Source organism: Pleurodeles waltl, chromosome 6 (genome assembly GCF_031143425.1).
Source record: "Pleurodeles waltl isolate 20211129_DDA chromosome 6, aPleWal1.hap1.20221129, whole genome shotgun sequence".
Classification (NCBI taxonomy): Eukaryota; Metazoa; Chordata; class Amphibia; order Caudata; family Salamandridae; genus Pleurodeles; species Pleurodeles waltl.
The window spans coordinates 1,571,276,259-1,571,295,532 of record NC_090445.1 but is presented as its reverse complement, the minus strand read 5'-3'; the positions used below and the strand labels follow the sequence as shown (position 1 = coordinate 1,571,295,532).

The 19,274-nt window shown below is 43.5% G+C and overlaps 1 protein-coding gene across 11 annotated transcripts in view; it reads right to left on the bottom strand.

Annotated features, from left to right (window-relative positions):
• Window positions 1–19,274, bottom strand: part of LOC138301142 (zinc finger protein 618-like) — a 781,690-nt gene that overhangs the window by 86,992 nt on the left and 675,424 nt on the right. For all 11 annotated transcript variants that reach the window (XM_069241298.1, XM_069241296.1, XM_069241300.1 and 8 more), the window contains one exon: window positions 12,849–12,899. In XM_069241298.1, coding sequence (XP_069097399.1) covers window positions 12,849–12,899 — 51 coding nt within the window. The remainder of the gene's footprint in view (window positions 1–12,848; window positions 12,900–19,274) is intronic.

The window sequence follows — 19,274 nt, the reverse complement described above, 5'->3', positions numbered from 1 at the left end:
AGGCTTGTTCCTGGAAATACGAGGCACAGAATGTGTTTGGTGACCCTTATGGATGCATAAAGCATGCCCTCATAGTGAGTAGTAAACTACTGTCCGTGCTCTGACTGCATCACATAAAACAGTGGTGGCGGCATACTGGGCTCTTTGGATCTATGGCGTGGCCAGGCTTTTTTCACTGTGTTACGAACAGGCAAGTCGACTGGCCACTCTCAAGTAAAGTTCTGCTGCTATGAGATACCCAGAAAGTTGCTTTGGAATTCTGTGCAAATTGCAGGTGTGTGTATGTGCAGTGTGTTTACAGCACATGTATGGTAGTAGGACTATGTGCGTTATACAAGTCAGAGTACTGGTGTCAGTGGGATCCATTTTGGCTTCCCATGGTTTTAACATGGCACAAGGAGGAGGATGAGGAGAGCTTCTCCAGACAGTGGAATTGTATTGCCTGCATTTATGTAGCTAAATGGTGGAGATCCAGACACTTATGTAAGGGAAGATGGAGACAGGGATGCATTTAGAAATTCAAGGTGGTGGATGTTAGCAAAGGGCTGCTGATTAGTGTCCCTGAGCATTGGCACTTAGTAGATGGTTTCAGGAAGGCTGATGACAGTCAGGTAAGGAGACCTTAAATTTCACTTTGCTCCTGTTTTTGTGTTTTAAAAACACTTGGAGTTAGTTCCTTGATGTGACTGTGCACAAAGTCTGTGTCTGGAAAGCAGCTTGAGAATGACACTTGAAATAAAACCAAATCAAAACAACTTATGAAACCTTAAGTGTGTGGATCCACATCCCGGCTGGAAAATGTGTCTAAAACTGGTATCCAAATCACTCCACTTTGCTGCAATCCCAAGGGGAATGCTCAGCGGAGGACTCAAAAAGCTGCTAGTGCTGCTGACTATACGTTTCCCAAAGGTGAATGGACATCACCTAAAGTCTGGACTTCCAGGTGGAGAAGCAGACAATCAGTCCTAAAGTGCCTAAAAGCTGCCCATTTGGCCCTGCATTAGGAGACAATGTTCTGGAGAAGCCCAGAGTGTTTCTGGCATAAGAAGCATCCAACGAAAACTGACTTGCCCAGAGACTAAAGCCAGGAGTGAGCTGTCATAAAGAAGTTCCCTCTGGTCACGGTGTTCTGTTTATTTGTGAGCTGCATATGAATATACTAGAACAAGTATCCCATGTCACCCAACAGTTTGCTAAAGGCTTAAGAGACTGATACTGCCACTGATGGCACTGTGCGTGATGGAGTGCCTCCACCGAAGCAGGAAGCCCTAAGGCCTCAAAGCCAGAAAGACAAGACTGTGAGGGATTTGGCTTTGAGGCCACGATTGTCACACCAGAACGCTTGTCTGCATTCACCCTGGAAGAACAACATTGCAGACAAGTGTTGCAGTGCAGGCCTGCCTCAGCAATCACCCCTGCAAACGTTGTCCCCATCTGATTCTGCAGATGGGATCCATATTAGAGATTTCAGCAGACGGGTTACTCCATCACAAAGATGATGGATACCGGTCTGCCGAAATATAAATCCAATTATTTCCTATGGGATTTATATTTTGGCAGACGGGATATCCGTCAACATTGTGATGGAGTAACCTGGTAACCTGTATGCCAAAATCTAAATCAGGCCCTTTGCCTGCATTGTGGACAACTGGGGTAAAAAAAAAAATAATAAAACAAAAAAAAGTACAGAGTCTACTGTGCACTATAAAACTTTTGACCAAAGTGGCAAAAAGACATTGAACTCAAATTTGACTAGTGGGAATATTTGAACCATTGGCACCTGTGCCTAATCTTTCCTGAATCCGTGGTATCTTATGACCTCTAGGTGTGTGATCCTAAACATGGTGAAGGAAAGGGGGCACCCGTAGGATACTGGGTTGGAGCTGGTGTAGTAACCTCACTGCTTAACAAAACTTAGTTTGCAGCCCTGTAGTACAAGTTACTTACTTTCAAGTAATGCTTTTTTCTTGTAGATACTCTTGTCTAACTGCAGATTTCTGACCTTCAGATTATGCCCGGGGTCCAGAGTGGATTCAGAAGATTATTCAGCACAGCGCCTGAGCGTCAATAGGAGGCGGTGTGGTTCTCTTGAGTTGAATCCGCTCTGCCCTGGGAGTGACCGCTGGAGCCATATATAATCACCACCTAACAACACTGACACAAGCTTCTTCCTTGACACTGTTAGCACCCTCAGACAGGAAGTTAAAATATCTTATATGAGCCAGTGTGGAGATCTCTAGATGGGACTTTGTGTTAGATGGAAATGAGTCCATTTTACAGAATGGGGAGCCAGACAGGTGGTGGGGAATCTGTGGTTAGAATGAGTATCCACCATAAACATCAATACCAAAGGTAAATACATTGTTGTTCTGATGGATACCTCTAACCACAGAATCCTCACCAATTAAAAAGAAACCTAAGTAGTATTTCCCTTGGTGGTGGGTCTGTGCAATGACCCAGACCAAAAACACCTGCAGGACCGAACAGCCAAAATGCCCTTCTATTGGGACCTGTCTGCCAAGGAAGTAGTGCTTTCTGAACGTGTACACGGGTGGCCATGTTACGGCCTGACTAAGATCCAGGACAGGCACTACACTTGCCAATGCTGTGGTACCAGCCTTGGCTCTGGTGAAATGGGCTCTCAATCCATCTGGAGGCTGCTTCTTGGCCAACAAATGCCAGATTTTAGTGCAGAGGACTATCCACTGAAACAAAGTCTTTTTCTGCACTGCTATACCCTTCTTTGCCCTGAGAACTCCCAACAAAGAACCTATTGTCCACCAAATGGTTTTTAGTATGATCAGTTAAAAAGCCTGGTGCTCTTCTGGGGTCCACACAATGTAGTTTCTCCTCCTCATTTGAGGGATAAGGTGTGACAAAAACACCATAACAGTGATCATCTGTTAAAAGTGAAAGGGAGTCATAACCTTCAGTATAAGGGCTGCTCTAGCCCTCAGCACCAATTTATCCGGAAAGAAGGTGATGTAGGGCGGCTGGATAGGTAGCTTGGAGCTCATTCATGTGATGAGCTGACGTTATTGCAATGAGAAAGATCATCTTAGTGGCAAGAGACATAGATAACAGCTGTGAAGTGGCTCAAAATGGGTGCAAATAAGAAGGCAAGAACTTACTTAAGATCCTACTGTGGCATTATGAAGGGCTTTGGGGGGGGGGGTAGATGGAGTAAACCTATGAAAAATCCCATCTCAACAGGTGATTTGAACAAGGACGGAGGGCCCCATAAGCTCAAATAAGGCTGAAAGGGCCGACAGATAACCTTTAACCTTAGCCATTCCATGTCATTGAAGGACCAAAGACAAAACAAAGAGGATATCCAGCAGTATGGCATGCAATGGGTCCATATTATAAAACTGTTACCACACCAGGCCACAAACTTTTCCCAGTGTCCAGCGTACACAGATTTTGTTGAAGGATGCCCCCGCCAGGATGACATCCAGTACTTTGGAAGAGAGATCAAATGCAGTCAACTTGCTACCGCTCAAACCCCACGCATGGAGATGTAAGCTGCACAGACGTAGATCAAGCCCCTACTGCTGCAACAAAAGATCCTCCCAAAGTAGCAGCCTGGTTGGAGGACAGATGACCATGTCCAGAAACTCCTGTTTTCAAATCACTTGGCCCAGTCTGGAGCAACAAAGAGCCAGGGGCACAGGACCCAGGATCTCACTCCGCCCTGTTTGTTGCACTACCATGTGGCGTTAGTGATGCCGGTATGGACCTGAACCAGCCTCTCCATGATAGATTTCACATAGGTTTTCAATGCCAAGTGAATGGTCTGCAACTTCAACAGACTGAGGAGTAGAAGGGTCTCCACCGGAGACCGAGACCCCTGATAAATGCCTCTCAAAAACAACCTCTTAAATCCACCAGCAATGCATCTGTCGCCGCTGTCAGCTTTAGGTGGGGTAGGGAGAGGATCCTGTTTTTGGTTCAACTGCGGTCAATCAGCCACCATTGCGGATACTTTGCAGTCCCCTTCAAAACCTGGATGAAATCTGACAGATTTTGTTGCTGTTGGACACACTGAAGCTTCATATCCCACTGTAGAGCCAGCATGCACAGCGTGACAGGGTCAATGAGCAGGATTCAGAAGGCCAGTAGACAAACAAGCCTCAGTCACCCTCACCAAGACCCAGGACTGAGTCTAAAACATTGGGATCTTACCCCAAATGTCCTTGACTCGTTGAACCAGAGGGAAGGCCTAAAAACACCATGTACAGGATGGCTCCATTTAAAGAGAGCCAATTTGAAGGAGTTGTGTGACTTCAACAAGGTGATCGTGAATCTCCAATGATATAAAGAGACTTGCTGTCATCTGGGAGTGGTCCATGACGGACTGTGGCCAGCTTGCATTTAACAGCCAGTCGTCAAGGTAAAAGACTGGTACATCGAACCTCTGAATGTATGCTGCAACTACTTCCATCACCTTCATGAACACCTGAGGGCCACTAGTGAGACTGAAAGGGCACACAGCACACTAAAAATGCTCCTTGTCAACCTTGAACCGACTCTGGGCCTGCAGGACAGGAACATGGAAACAGGTGTCCTGTAGGTGCAACACTACCATTCAGTCTCCTAGATCCAGGGTAGAAAGAATGAAGGCCAGCACAAACGTTTTGAATTTGTTCATGCACAGGAAGAAATTGAGAAGTTGAAGACCTAAAATAGGACAAAGGCCTCCACTCTTTTGACACTAGGAAATAATGGGAGTAACACCCAGTTCCTATCACCGAGGCTGAGACTATCTCTGTGGCTTCTTTCATCAAAAGAGCCTGAACTTCCTGCAGCAAAATGGGCAAATGCTCTTCCAAAAGCTGTTCTAATATAGGCAGAAGAAGTGGTGAGACAGAAAGGAATGTCAGGCCATAGCTTCGTTGGACTCGCTGCAGGATCCTCCTGTCGGATGTTATGGCCTGCCATCCATGGAGAAAATGACTGATTTTGCCGCCATGGGCAAACTAAACTGGCTTGAAGGATTCTGCCAGCGTGGCTAGGGACTGGGAAGTTCACTCCACCTATGAGCCTGGACACTGTCTGATGGACTCTCTTCCCTGACTCGAAAACAAACTGGATACCAGCTGTTGGAGTGGGGGCCTTGATGCTGTCTGTAAGCGAAGCCCCTTCTGATGGGGCAAAATTGATAGGGATACTGCCTTGCAGGTGTGGCAGGACCGAGGGAATGTGCAGTGGTTCTACTCTTTTTAAAAAAGCTCAAGGGCAGAGCTGGCTGACTCATCAAAAATGTGGCATCCCATCAAAAGACATATCCGGAGCTGCGCTTGGATGTCACAGAAAACCCCTCTCGATCTCATTTATGTGTGGTGCTGGAACACCACTCTAGTGCTAACCACTCTGACCGAATGCCATACTCGTCCATGCTCTGGCCATCTTGAATGGTTTGAGCCAAATTGGCAAGGAATTCCTCTGGAACTGCTGGCAAAATCCCCATGACCATTAATTCAAGGAGTAACTTCCCAACAAACAGCTACCTTCCTAACAAACATCACATGTTAACTGACCTAAGAGCGAGGCTAGCTGCTGAGAACATCCTCTTTCTTAATGCCTCAAATCTTTTCGATTCTGACTGAGGTGAGGGAGTTCATACGAAGAGAATTGGGATTAACTTTGCTAGTAGGTTCCTGAACTACAAGGTTCTCAGGAGTAGGGTGTTGTGTCACAAAGGCAGTTTAACCTGCTGATGGTATGTGGCACCATGTCACCTTTCTGTTTGTAAGTGAGCAGGATTAAGGTTTAGCTTAAATACCTATGAGGTTGTCAATCAGTGCTCCGTTGAAAGGCAGCAAAGGTTCGGATGAGATCCGGTCAGTTTTCAAAACCTCAGTAAGGGCCTTGGTTTTTGCCTCAGCAGAAGGTAACTGCAAATTTAGAACTTCAGCCACTTATGATTTTTGTGTGGCATGACTAAGGGGAACTCGGCCTTGTTTCAGAGGAAGTATCTAATCCCCTGGCCTCTTGTAGATCTACAGAGAGGTAACCATCATATTTTGAGGGAAGTTAGTCCCCATCACTACAATAACATAAAGAGCAAGTGGACTCTGATCAAAGTTCAATCCGAAAAGCATTGGGGGATGGCAAAAGTACTGTCCTGTTAGAGTCACAAGTCACGAGTCACTAAGTTAGAGCTGATCCCGAAGAGGGTTCAGGAGGCAGAGATGTTGCCAAGCACAGACCTAACTGCAATCATCCAACTTGAGGCCTGGGGGGCCATAAAGCATGCCAGAGTCAGCCAGCAAGGTGCCAAAGATTCCGAGCATGGCCTCCTTAAATGCCTCAACCTACTGTAATGCAACACACAGCCCTAGAATTTCACGATGCCTTTGGATCAGTTGTGGAATCAATTCCACGGTAGGAGACTTGGAGTGAGATGGAGAGCTCCATTACATCCTCGCAACTTCTCAGGAAATTGGCAGGCCTGTGACGAGGCCCACTTGCACTTCTTATGCTTCTTTTTGGACTCTGACTTCCCCACAGACCTGGACTTCGACAAAGACCTGTCGCTGGTGCACCCCACAAGAGCAGGAATAGGACCGTGTTCTTGATTAAGAGCAGAAACAGGATGTACACAACTTTGTGTGGTGTTCGGTGTTGTACAGCTTGGCTTTGTACATGCAGATCGTCGTCATGTGCATCAGCTCACACCTCACACAACTTGGAGACGTGGCCTGAATCCAAATACCAAAGACATGTCTTCAGGGGATCTGTCACAGACATCTGTTTGACACAGTCCCTACAAGGCTTGTAGTTTTAGGAGAGGATATGTTCCCGTGTACAATGCAGAAAACGTTTGAGAAAAAAAAACTTGTCAAATAATGAGGATTGGGGTAGGAGCTAACTCCTGATCCAGGTACGAAGGCACGAAAAGAAAGGAATTGACCTCTGTGGGCTTGAGTGGTGCTTATATGTGGCACCAATCATCACTTCCGGGGCTGAGCAGAGTTAAAGCAGAACCTTAGGAAACCACCTTTGGCACACAGGGCCTATAGTGAAAAGTCTTCCTGATATAGTCAGACGACTAGGAATATTCTAAAGGTGAAGAATCTGCAAGTAAAAGTACCCATCAGAATGTAGTGTTCATTAAATTGTGTGATATATATTTTTGCTACGTCCTTTTTATATAAGAGATACGCACTGGTCCTATCATCATCATCAATTCTGTGTGTACAGAAAAAAAAATGTGCTTTGTTTTTTCACTGCAGCAGGTTCTCTCAGTGTATTAATCCAGACTTAAAATACAAGCTAGACCTCTTAGCTTTGTCACTGCCTGTTTGAAAATGTTGTCTTTTCCAAGTACATACAACGCCATTCTCACGGGGGTAGCAAGAGTTATCACCATCTGTACACAAGTGCAATTTCCTTCATCCAGAAACAAGTAAGTAATTTTATGAGCTTCTGCTATTAGATAGTAGAACTCATGGTCTGTATTGAGACCCATCCTTTCAATGTAGAGCCTTAACATTATATTCCATTTAACCCTAGGCTGGCACCAGCCAATATAAGCCCCCTTAGACTGCGAAGTTGAAATATCATGGGAATATTCATAAACATATGCACAATTAACTAATGTAGTGCAACTATTTTTAGCACATAAACTCTTTAAATCACCGAGAAAGGAAGCCTAATAAACTTTAGAGGTCTGCCAATACAGGCCCTGTTACCAATAACCTGTGTATCCTTTCAGTGAGAAAATTAGCTGCTCAAAAGGGGTGACCGTCAAAAAGAACCCTAAACTACTTTGCCAGAAAGTGTTCCATGCTTCCCTTCCATTTCTTTTCTGCTCTCCCATGAACACGGATGCTATTTCTCCTGAAGAGTCTTTGCAGATTCTCCACCTTTGCCTGCAATCGCAACATCCATTATTTCTGTGTGTTGACTAATCTGCAGGAAGTCACAATCTTCAAAACTGGAATTAGCTTCTCTGCTTGCCAAATGGGTCACCTTGTTTATAAAGTTTGGCGTAATGTGTTGCACGTTAAGGCTTCAAGTTTTATGTCAATGGCAGGTTCCAGTTCTAGGAACATAGCTTTTGAATCTGCAGTATACTGATGTAGAACCAGACCACCAGCCCTCTCTATTTACTCTCGTTCTTATGTCGCTTGGCACCTGCTGCTCTCTTTTGCCCTGGAATATCAGTTTAGATTGCTGTTTATCAGCTCTACTCATGTTGAGCAGTGGACGTCTGCTACACACACCTCAAAGCCTCTATACAGATCACTGTCCCCACGCTTGGTCGTGGACAGAAAGAACCAGACTATTCCAGTACTAGAGCCCATATACTGATAGTAAAAAGAAAGCTGGTAATGAGTTGGTTTGTGTGATGCTGGTCTGCCAATGTGGGTCAATAACTCCAGTACCACATGGGCAGCATCCTATCCCTTCAGCAAACACTCAAATATGTTGACAGTGCCAATTTGTCCACAGCAGCCCTCGTGGGATACACTTTGTTGGTCTCACACGTGGTAAAACAGGGCTATTTTTGTTTTATTCCCTAGCATCTAGTAGACTTTCTGCCCCCCCCCACCCCGGGGTGAGGATAGGGGGTAAGGCCATACCTCCACCCTCTTATTTTGAAAAAAAATTATTCCCTGGTCTCTGGTGGACTTTCTGCCCCCCTAGGGGCAGATGGGCCTTTCAAATATATGCTGATCTGCCCCCAAGGGGGGCAGATATGGCCAACAGTAATGTGTCCCCCATTGGGAGCGACCCTTGCCAAAGGGGCTGCCCCCCCCCCCAAACAAAACACACACATACACACCCACCAATCCCCGGGGCCTAGTGGTTTCTGCCCCCCCAGAGGCAGATCGGCCTAATAAAAATAGGCCTAAAATAAATATGCCCCCCAGGGGAACGACCCTGCCTAAGGGGTCGCTCCCCTTGCGTGAAATTGATGCAAAAACCCCTGGTGTCCAGTGGTTCCTGACCCCCTTGGAGGCAGATTGGAGTAATGAAAAAATAGGCCGATCTGGCCCCAAGGGGGCCAGAAAGAGCCTAAAAACAATTTGCCCCCCCCAGGGGAGCAACCCTTGACTAAGGGGTCGCTCGCCTAAAGTGAAATTGACAAAAAAAAATCCTTGGTGTCTAGTGCTTTCTGCCCCCTTGGGGGAAGATTGGCCAAGTAAAAATAGGCCGATCTGTCTCCTTTGCCTGAGGGGTCGCTCCCCACAAATAAAAAAAAAATGTCCCTGTTGTCTAGTGGGCATTTCTGCTGAGAGAGACATGAAAGGAGAGGAAAGGCCTTTCCTCTCCTTTCATGCCTCTCTCGCACTCTCCATGTGATCGTCGGAGAAGTGCTTTTGTCCATCAAGAAGAGTGTCTGCTAGGCCGAGCAAAGGTCAGCCGGAGAGATACTCTTCATTTTTAGGTCAGGCAGGCAGGAGATGTACATGAGCCTAATGTGAAAGCTCCTAATGCCTGGGCTGACCTTTGCTGGGCTGAGGATGTCACAGTTCCTGTAAGCATGGCCTCCTGAGCTCAGCAAATGTGCTCAAAACCCTCCCCCTAGTGATGAGGCTGAGTGTCGCTGATTGCCTCAGACATGGCGCTTCAGTTGTAAGCCATGAAGTGCAGAGCGCGGAGTCTGAATCAGTGACATCTCGTAACAGATTGGGGTGGAGTCAGCAACTCTCACTGAGCCTGTCCCACTTTGTGACGAGTATGGAAGGCAGCAGTAGCAACCTCCATGCAGGTGAATGTGATGTTTTAAAAACATTTGGTGCATGTGTGCATATAAATATTAATATTTGGTTGTGAGAGTTGTGAATGGATTATTGTGTGTGCACACACGTGTGACTGTATGAGTGTGTATGTGTGCGTGTTTATCCCATCTGCGCCCTGCTAAAATTACCAGCCCCCACTGAATTAATCTTCTTGATATTGAGCTGAAGAAGACAATAGTGCCTTGAAGTTAATGGTTTGGCCTTTGCCCCCAAAGCGCCTCATCATGGGCTGTGATGTTGAGTTCTGTTGCTGGAGACTTGTTAGAAAAGTGGCCCTGGCCTTGAAAAATTGAAAATCCTTCATTGGCTGGACAGAATATTGGAGTCTAATAGGTACCGTTCAATGGCATTTAATAATAAATGTGATCTTGTACCACTGGAGGATAAGGCTGAAAAGAGATCAAATAAGATTTTTGCTGCTCAATGGGAAACTGTTGAAATTTACCTGAGCCTCCTGCTTTAGGTCAGAAGACTTCACTGATATTTCTATAAGCTGGACTGGGCAAGGGCTATGTACATGGCCCAGGCTGCAGTACTGATAATGTCATATGACATTAAAAGGCTGTGCTCAGCCACTTCTTTGCCTAATCACGATTATACCATGTTGAATTTGTAGAATCTATTAATAGCTTGTGGGAACTGTGTATAAAAACTCTTGGGTTTTGGAATCGTGGGGTAATTTTTATAGTTGTTTCCAGGGCTGCTGTTGCATCAGCTGCTGCTGGGGTGACTTTTCATTTTTCTCCTGAGACCCCATCCATTTGTCTTAAATTTTATATGGGGATGCTGTCAGTACGATATATGAGTGTGACTCTTAGGGATTTGCCAAGACTTGTCTAATTGGGGCTACGTTCTATGACTTCATATTTCTGTATCTGGGCCTTCAATGCAATTAATACACATTTCTCTGTACCTGATTAATAACTCTGTAATAGATTAATATTTGCCTTATTTCTGATCTAGAACTAATTTATTAATGTTTCCACATTTATTTTGTTTTATTCTACTGACATGTATATTTTTTATGAGGAATGTAGTCTCTAACTGCAAAATCTACTAGAAATGTTGGAGCTGAATTTAGTAAAAATCAGGGTGTTCTAAAAGAAATTGGGATTCAGGTGATTATTGTGGTTCGGCACCCACAACTCCATTTCCCACTGCAACCCCTTCCCCTAGCTCCCTTCAACCTGAAGTCACAGTTGCATATTTTGAATGTATCCTAGGGCATGACCCCACAAAGTGAGAAGTGCATGACCTCTTAGTACATGATGTCAGGACCACTGCATTAACAGTCTTGTTCAACATGCGAAGAAATAGAGTGGAACAAAGACTAACCCAGCCATACATGTTCTGGAGTAATTATGGGCTAGGTCCCTGAAGTGTCCTTGCTCAGTAGACAACTGACACACCTTTCTAGGACCTTATCAACTAGATCTGGATGCTGCCTGGAATTACTCACACTACTTGTGTGGAGCTAGCGAGAGTGACCTTTACGAATGGGGGAAGAAGGTCCCTAGATAGGGATGTAGTGAAATATGTGTTTTTGACCACTGACTTTGTGTTGCACCACTTTGCACCTGGATTAGCTGTCTAGTGTTCACCAGTTGCAGGTTAAATTTTGTATTCAAAAGTAGCTGCCTATAGCTGTCTATAGACTTTATTGTAGCGTTAGACATTGCCATGTTAAAGTTGTCCATATTTTTCCACATTGTAAACTGTGCTTATTTTTGCGTTCTTTCTCACCAAGGGCTTTGGTTGATAAGGATGTACTCAAGACAGCAGGGGACGGCTTTGTTTTGATTTAGCATTTACGACCGTGGCCAAATCCCAATGTGTTATTTTCAAAGCAGATCTAAACTAGCCAGCATGTTTTGAATTGCTAAATATGGGTTTTTTTCCAGAAAGCTCTTCTCCGGTTCTTTAAGATATAAAAAGATGGCCCTGCTTAATAGCAGTGAATTCCGAGACCTCGGTCAGCATTAGATGTCAAATGCCTGACACCTGTCCCGTGAGGGTGGAGATCTCGTTCTTGCAGTTGAATGCGGTCATCTTCTTGCTGGCATGTGAAATATGAAGAGCTTGGCCCCACGGTGATGAATTTTTACTTCACTATTTGCTTTGCATAATCATAACTATATATATTTGCTGTGTACATTGCAGTTGAGAATCTTTTTGGTATATTTTCCTTTCATTGCTGTGACTATTTTAAAACGTGTGCTTTTAACATGCTAACCTCCTTTTTAGGAACCTCGTGGTGAAATAATAATAAATGTCTTCTTTGAACCGAGAAGTTCATTCCAGAGTTTTTTGTCAGCTCGGTCAATAGTGAAAACAAAACAAGGGACCATCTGTTGCACCCTGACTAGAAAGGAACCCAAACTTGTATTTGGGTTCACCTATTGACTCTCCCAATGGAATGAACCCAACATCTCCTGTGGGATAGCAATGTAATTTCTCTACATGCATTACTGATTGCCCGGAGGGATCTATTGCCAATAGTAACACACAAACAACCATGTACTAATGACTGCACCATAAAGGGGAGATGGAGGAGTACGAAGCTCAGCGTTGATGGTAAACTTGGCATCACCGAACAATAGAAAGAAGGGCTGAAAGCATAAAATTAAAACAGGAAATTTGACCTTTACATGGACATCTTCATGCTATTAAAAGCGTTTCCTCTTTCAAACATGTGTTCCTGGGCATGGCACCGAGGCAGAGGTATTACGTGTTTGTGAGTATTGACTAGTATCTCATGATGGAGAAATAAGTATTTACTTACCAGCGGGTTCCACTTCAGAAATGGGATATTTAAAGAATTAGTTAATTTGCAGTCCTTAAGCTAAAGTATCATATTTTATCTTCACATGCATGAATATTGAATATTAATTAATATTGCCCACGTGAACGATTCCCAGAACACAAAACAACATAAGCTGTCATGTCACAAAGTTCACAAAACACAATGGATACATTATTGTCTTCTAACTGCAACAGTCTTAGTGGACATGACTGTCATTTAAAGTAAACTATAGAAATTTGTTCTCAGTTTTTGGACTGGTAAATATTAAAAAGGAATAAAAGTGGTCTGACCTGCTACTTTGGGTGTTCGAACCTCTCCTACACCAGTCCAGGGATCCTTTCCTATAAAAAAAAAAAAAATGCATTTACCTCAAGACGATCTGTTGGTTACAGTTCAGTTAAATTTGACATAACTTTACAAATTGTTATAGGTGTGTGCAGTTTTGGAACTGCTTCATTTATTTCTTATTAGGCAAAATGTGACTCTTGTAGAGAGGAGGCAGAAAGTGGTTGAAAATGTAGAAAGCCTTATTTGTCTCACTGGCTATCTTCATTAACTTGTGCAAAATGTGTCAGATATAATGAGGAAATATAGAGTTATGCATACATAAGTATGTGTGTGTGTGTATATATTTACATATATATGTACACACAAACACATCTCATATATATATATATACATATATGAAAATATTAACAGCGCTTCTGCACGGGATTAACAAAATGTATTGCAAAAGCAACAGCACTTGAAATTTCATATTTTAAAGGGATATTTATAGCAACAGGACAGGAAAGAAATTAGATACTTTTCTGCATCTCCAGTTCTCCAGCTTTGGTACATTTGATATATGCACATTATTGAAATATTCCCGGTCGTCAGCAAATGCTGCCTCCATTCAAGCAGATCTACTTAGTACATCTAAAGTTTATCTCTTGGAAAATGATACTTCTCTAGGTTCTTACACTGGCCTTTCTCTAAGGGCAGTGCAAATCTTGTAGACTTAGACTACGTCTAAAGTCATGCCTAATGTCCTACCTGACTTTTCAACTTCCGCAAGAAACTGAAGACCTGGCTGTGCAACTAGGCAACTAGGCGCTCCTAACCCTATGTTCTTACTCCAGCTCCTGGATAACCACGCAGGTGATAAGCTGCACCATAAAAAAAAAAAATCAAAATGACATAACTTCTGAATGAGCCTGTGATGTTACGTTCATTTTTCCCAAACTCTACCTCAGAGGAAAAATCCATGCTCTCACTAGAAGTTTGAAACTGCATTAGATATGTGGACAAGAAAGTGCATTAGATATGTATATTTATGCCCTTTCATCAGCCAGTAAGGGATCAACTTCTGTTCAAATAGGGGATAGTATGTGGCTATCATCATTACCCTTCTGCTACAGCAAATCAGTATCCACTCCACAGCAGAATGAGATTGCATTCCACCAGTAGTATGGTGATAACTTATGTGCTCTACACTAGTGTGTCTTTAAAAGATATTTGCTACACAGCTACCTGAAAGGGCGGACAGACGCTCACAAAGCACTGCAGCCTGGACACAAATGCAGTATACGGCTCAGTATTGGGGGCAGACAGCTCTCAATAATCTATTTCACTAAAGGTGAGCCTGCTTTATTCTAACTGTTACTTACTGCTTACTATTCTGAATCAAGTATGTGAATATATAAAAGATACAATGCTGCACAAGAAATTACTCACCCGTCTCCAGTGTTGGTATCTTTCATATATGCAACCCCCATTCTCCCTGGTCAGACTCTTATATAGATATTATGTCATTTACTCTCATTTGTGCTATGAAATCTGAGCTATGGTGGCCTCTTAAGGGACCTAGGGGAGCTTAGACTATCCATCTGATTGGCTGAAGTTTGGGTAATTTCAAATTAAGTGGATGTGCTAATTTTAGGGTTTAGGGTGGGTATGGGTTTTTGGATGGTAAGGGCATTTTTAGGTTATAGAGTGGTAAGGGTTTTTTAGGGTTAAGGGTAGGTGTGGGTTTTTGCGTTGTAAGAATATTTTTAGGGTTTAGGGTGGGTATGGGTTTTTGCATGGTAAGGGTATTTTTAGGGTTTAAAGTGGATATGGGTTTTTGGGTGGTAAGGGTATTTTTAGGGTGGGTATGAATTTTTGTGTGGTGAGGGCTTTTTAGGTTGGGTATGGGTTTTATGGATGCGCACACACACACACACATATATATATATATATATATATATATATATATATATATATATATATATATATAAAATACATACCACTTAAACTTTCACCACACATATGCCTTTACCAATCATGCCTTTACAACAAAATTTTCATTGTAAAGGTATGACTGGTAAAAAAAGAATTCTGTCTAAAGGAATGTATGGTAAAAAAAAGCATTCACTGTAATAACGGAAGGGTAAATGAAAGTGGGGTAATGGAGCGCATGGTTCTGTCATACAACCAACTAACTCTGTTGTTAAGGCCTATGGCTACTTTAACACAGCTTACAGCTATTTAGATTTACCAGGGATTTCCAGCCTGGCAACAAAGAATACCAGGAATGTTCAAGCATGTAAATATAGGAAAGATTCAATGCTGGATAAGGCACAATGTTCTATTTAATATATAATATACAATTGGTTGTACCTCTGAAGTTAAGGTTTCTCCATCCCTCCACTTGAAATACTGCTTCAGCACCCTTAACAATATTGCAACAAGGGCCAACAAGATGTCAAAAGGGCTCTCATTTGATCCATTGAGGGTTATTAAAAGCCTGTTCACTCCTACAAAACCTTTTGAGCTGCAGAGATCAACACTGGAGGGGAGAAAGGCTTCAGCTAAAAAAGAAGAAACAAGATGGTGTCTGCCATTGAGAACCGGGTATGTTGAGGGCCTCAGACAGATAAAATGTTGATTTGTTGGGTTAGCTGAGTGGACCCACTTACACCCAATGGGCTGGGCTCGTTAATTTGTATTTGTTTGGCAGTTCTTACTCTTCTGTGTTTGTTCAGGCCGAGCCAGGTGAGGAAGAGGAACGAGAGATCCTGAAACGGCAGGCTTCAGACAATTGACTGCCCGGTGCTACTACCTCATGGCGTCAAGAGCTTCAGAGTGCGGGGAGGAGGTGAGGGAAGTGAGTGGATCTGAAGAGAGCCACATGCTTGCCTTGTACAATCAGGGCTCAGGTAGGCCCCAAGGGGTGTGGATCAACCGCAACACTTATTGCTGGCTGCCAGTAACACGTTGATTGGGCTACGGCACTGATCTGTTGATAGTCCTGGAAGCTGTGGATGGTTGAGAGCATTTGTCTCCTTGGGACACCTCCAATTACTGCATTGTCTGGAACTAATCGCAGCCACTCCTTTCTATTTGCTGCCACTGACTCTCAGAGCTAGGCAGAGAAGCAGACACGCTAGGGGAGCACTATGGTCAGCTATGGCACATGAGGAAGTTGGACTATGCAACTCTACGAGCTTTAGAAGCTTGCTGATGGGCCTAGCACCATGAAATTTGCTCGCCCAGCCTGATCCTTGCTGCAGAGTAGAGCGAGTCATTAACAAGAGAGGACAAGAGGGGTGGAGACTTCTGCCATCTCTTTCCTCCTTTTGGTCTTCCACTGTGGCAGCCATAAAGCAAATATCACTCAAAATGCCATCCATAAAGGAGAAGAAACAATACTAAAGAAAGGATAAGCCCAGAATCTTGACAGCAGGATAATATCACAGAGAGCATGGGATCCCAGCATACCCTGATACTCAAGAAAATGGAAAATGGTTAAAACGTGTCTTAGAGAAACATCAGAATCAGGAGTAGCAATCTGAATATCCCCATCACAGATCTTGAATAGAACATTAAGGAACATTCTCACCATATTCTCCTAGACGTGGAAACCATGGACATCGAGCTTGACCTCACACAGAGTTTTCTCTGCCTAACAAACCTGCCAAAAACTGCTGCCTGACATGTGGACCAGAGTGAATCTTTTTGAAGCTGAAATAACTAATCATAGCAGATAAAGCACCATGGGCTCTATCTCTTTCAAGGAACTGTCAGTCTACCCTTAACTCAGTAACCCTAACAAAGTGTAAAACTTTCAGTGACATTGCATCAACAGTGTGGCAAATGTCGATTTCCAGCAGATGGGGCATCTGATTAAGCTATCCTTTACATACGATCAGAAGGAGCACACCGTTCACTGCCCTGATCAGGCTTGTAAAATCTTGGGAATCTGAGGTTCACACATAGCCATCGGCAATGCCACAGAGGACTGCCCAGCGCACACAATCACGGAAACACCTTTGAACGCAAAGAGGCATGAAGATGCAACGAAGACAGGGAAGTGCGCTCATCAACCTTAGAAGAAGCTTGATGTCCCTGCAGTTCAACTCCATCTACTTGCACCCAGCGTACTACCCTATGCTCTTCACCAATATGGATTTATTTGAAGTTCCCTTGGGATTGCTCATTTGTTTCCTTACACCTCTTTTATTTGCAGAGCCTTCCACCGATAAAACAACTGTACAAAGACAGCCCCTTTTGATTAAGGCACATGTGAGGGTTTCCCTGTCAAAGTGAGGTGGCTTCGGATACTGCCCCACACTGCTAGGGGTGTTTTTGACGTCATTATCAACCTCAAGTCTTCTGTGCTGATGTTGCTACTTTTTTTTAATGTTGTTTATATATAGTTAACTGTTTATAATTTAGTTTTGACACAATATTCCAGGAGGTTGTGGGTTGGGAGGAAGACTGGGTGATATGAAGAGTGATGGAGTATCTTGATGCAAGTCACTGGGCTCTGTTAACAATGCTTGAACATAGCCAGCAGTGTGTTGAATGTAAATCTTAGATGGGTTGCAGTTGCAATAAGTATTAAGCACTCGGGATTTGGTAAGGAGTATGCCCAAGCCTCGTACTGACTATTTAAAAAATACTCACATTCTACACGCAGGGCTTAAATTCCTTGATTAAGAGACATGTAACATTAAAGTAGCTGCAAGATAAAGAATTAGATCTAGTCCTATTAAAAGAGACACACAACACAGCAAGATGCACCCGACTCAAATCTTATTGGTTTCTCCATCAATATCACTCCCATGCAGCAAATAAAACAAAAGGCTTGGATATTGATATTGTTATTATGGAGGGAATCTAGCTATCCTGCCCAACACCCTCTTACAGTACCAATCAGGCAGAATGATAGGCATTAGAGGCCATTTACAGGGCAGAGATATCATTTTAACAGTATGTGGCCCCAACAAAGACAGAAACGTCTGCTATCAGTCCCTATTTCCTAGTGTATAGGTCTTCTCATGAAACTTATTGATAATCAGAAGAGATCTTATCGCTTTCATTGACAATGATCTAGACATTGGTTCCAAGACAAACTAGCTTTGGCACACCACAGGCACTTTTGGTAGGCATTGAATCCAAGTCTTTTGGAGGCTTGGTGTCTGCAACATACACACACACACACACACACAAACACACAAAGGAGAGGACTATACATATTCCTCTCTGGTGAATACAACTCACTCTACAATAAATTTCTTTTTAACTAAGAGCGGTGACAGATTCTACCTGCACTAAATAAAAAGACTGTCTACAAGGTACTCGCACGGTGGTGTCTGGCTACGGTCAGACTTAAAATTAAGTTTGGCGATTCCGACATGTGGTGGATGGAGTGTTAATCAAGGGGCCCTGTGGCCCATACTTAGTGGTCCTGTCCTCAGATACAAACCCTATTGGGCGTCCTTACAGAACCACATAAAGAACATAATGAGAGTCAATATCCCATTCAATCCAATTGTAATACTCTCCTGGCACCCATGGGAAAACAGGGTTTATACTATACACACACACACACAGGGAAATGTATTACACATTTCCTCCTAGCAAGCAGAATAACACTGCCCCACTGTTGGAAGCAAAAAGCCTCATCCCATGGGGTTTATAGTGGGAAAAGATTTGACACAGCTATACAATGGAGAACCAGCCTACGATCCTGAGACATAAAATGCTTAAATTTGAAAAGACATTTAAAGCCTATATTATGATTCAAAAAGGGGGCTGGAGAATGGTGCAACATGTTTCTGAAAGGGCCACATCTCAAAGTGTCTGGATATTCTGAAAACAACGTCACAGATTCTGAAGAGACATTGGGAGTTCAATGAAGACAAGAAGTCCCTCTTCTCCCATGGCCTTAACTGATGATACTTCATTATTGCTCCTTCCTTACATAGTGGAAGGACTGCAATGACCTCTCCCCATCTCCGTTGCACCTCCTTTTCTTGTATGCCTCCTCTGCAGTATACCTGTGTCAGATGGTTTCTTTTGATCTGTCCTGTGATTTAAAACTTTACAAATAAAGTGTGGGAAAAAAGAATGCCCTCAAATCTCGACTTGTCAATTTAACATGGGTTTTCTCATAGCCCACAGTGTCCAACATCATTTCGTGGAACATGAAACAGTGCCCAAATTTCAACTGTGAATCAGACACAACTGAGGGACATGAGGAGGAACGTGGCAGCTTATAACCACAAATTGAAAAAATTATTACCCCCCCCCCCCCAATCAGTCCTTGAACAAGGCGATATGGCAAACTCCACCTCCCCACCAATGAGCAACGTGGAAGGAAGCTATGTACTTCCAACAACCTGGGGAAAGCTCTGAGTGGAACAGCACACACTACCCCCTGTACTTCGACAAGGCAGACCCCACAGAAT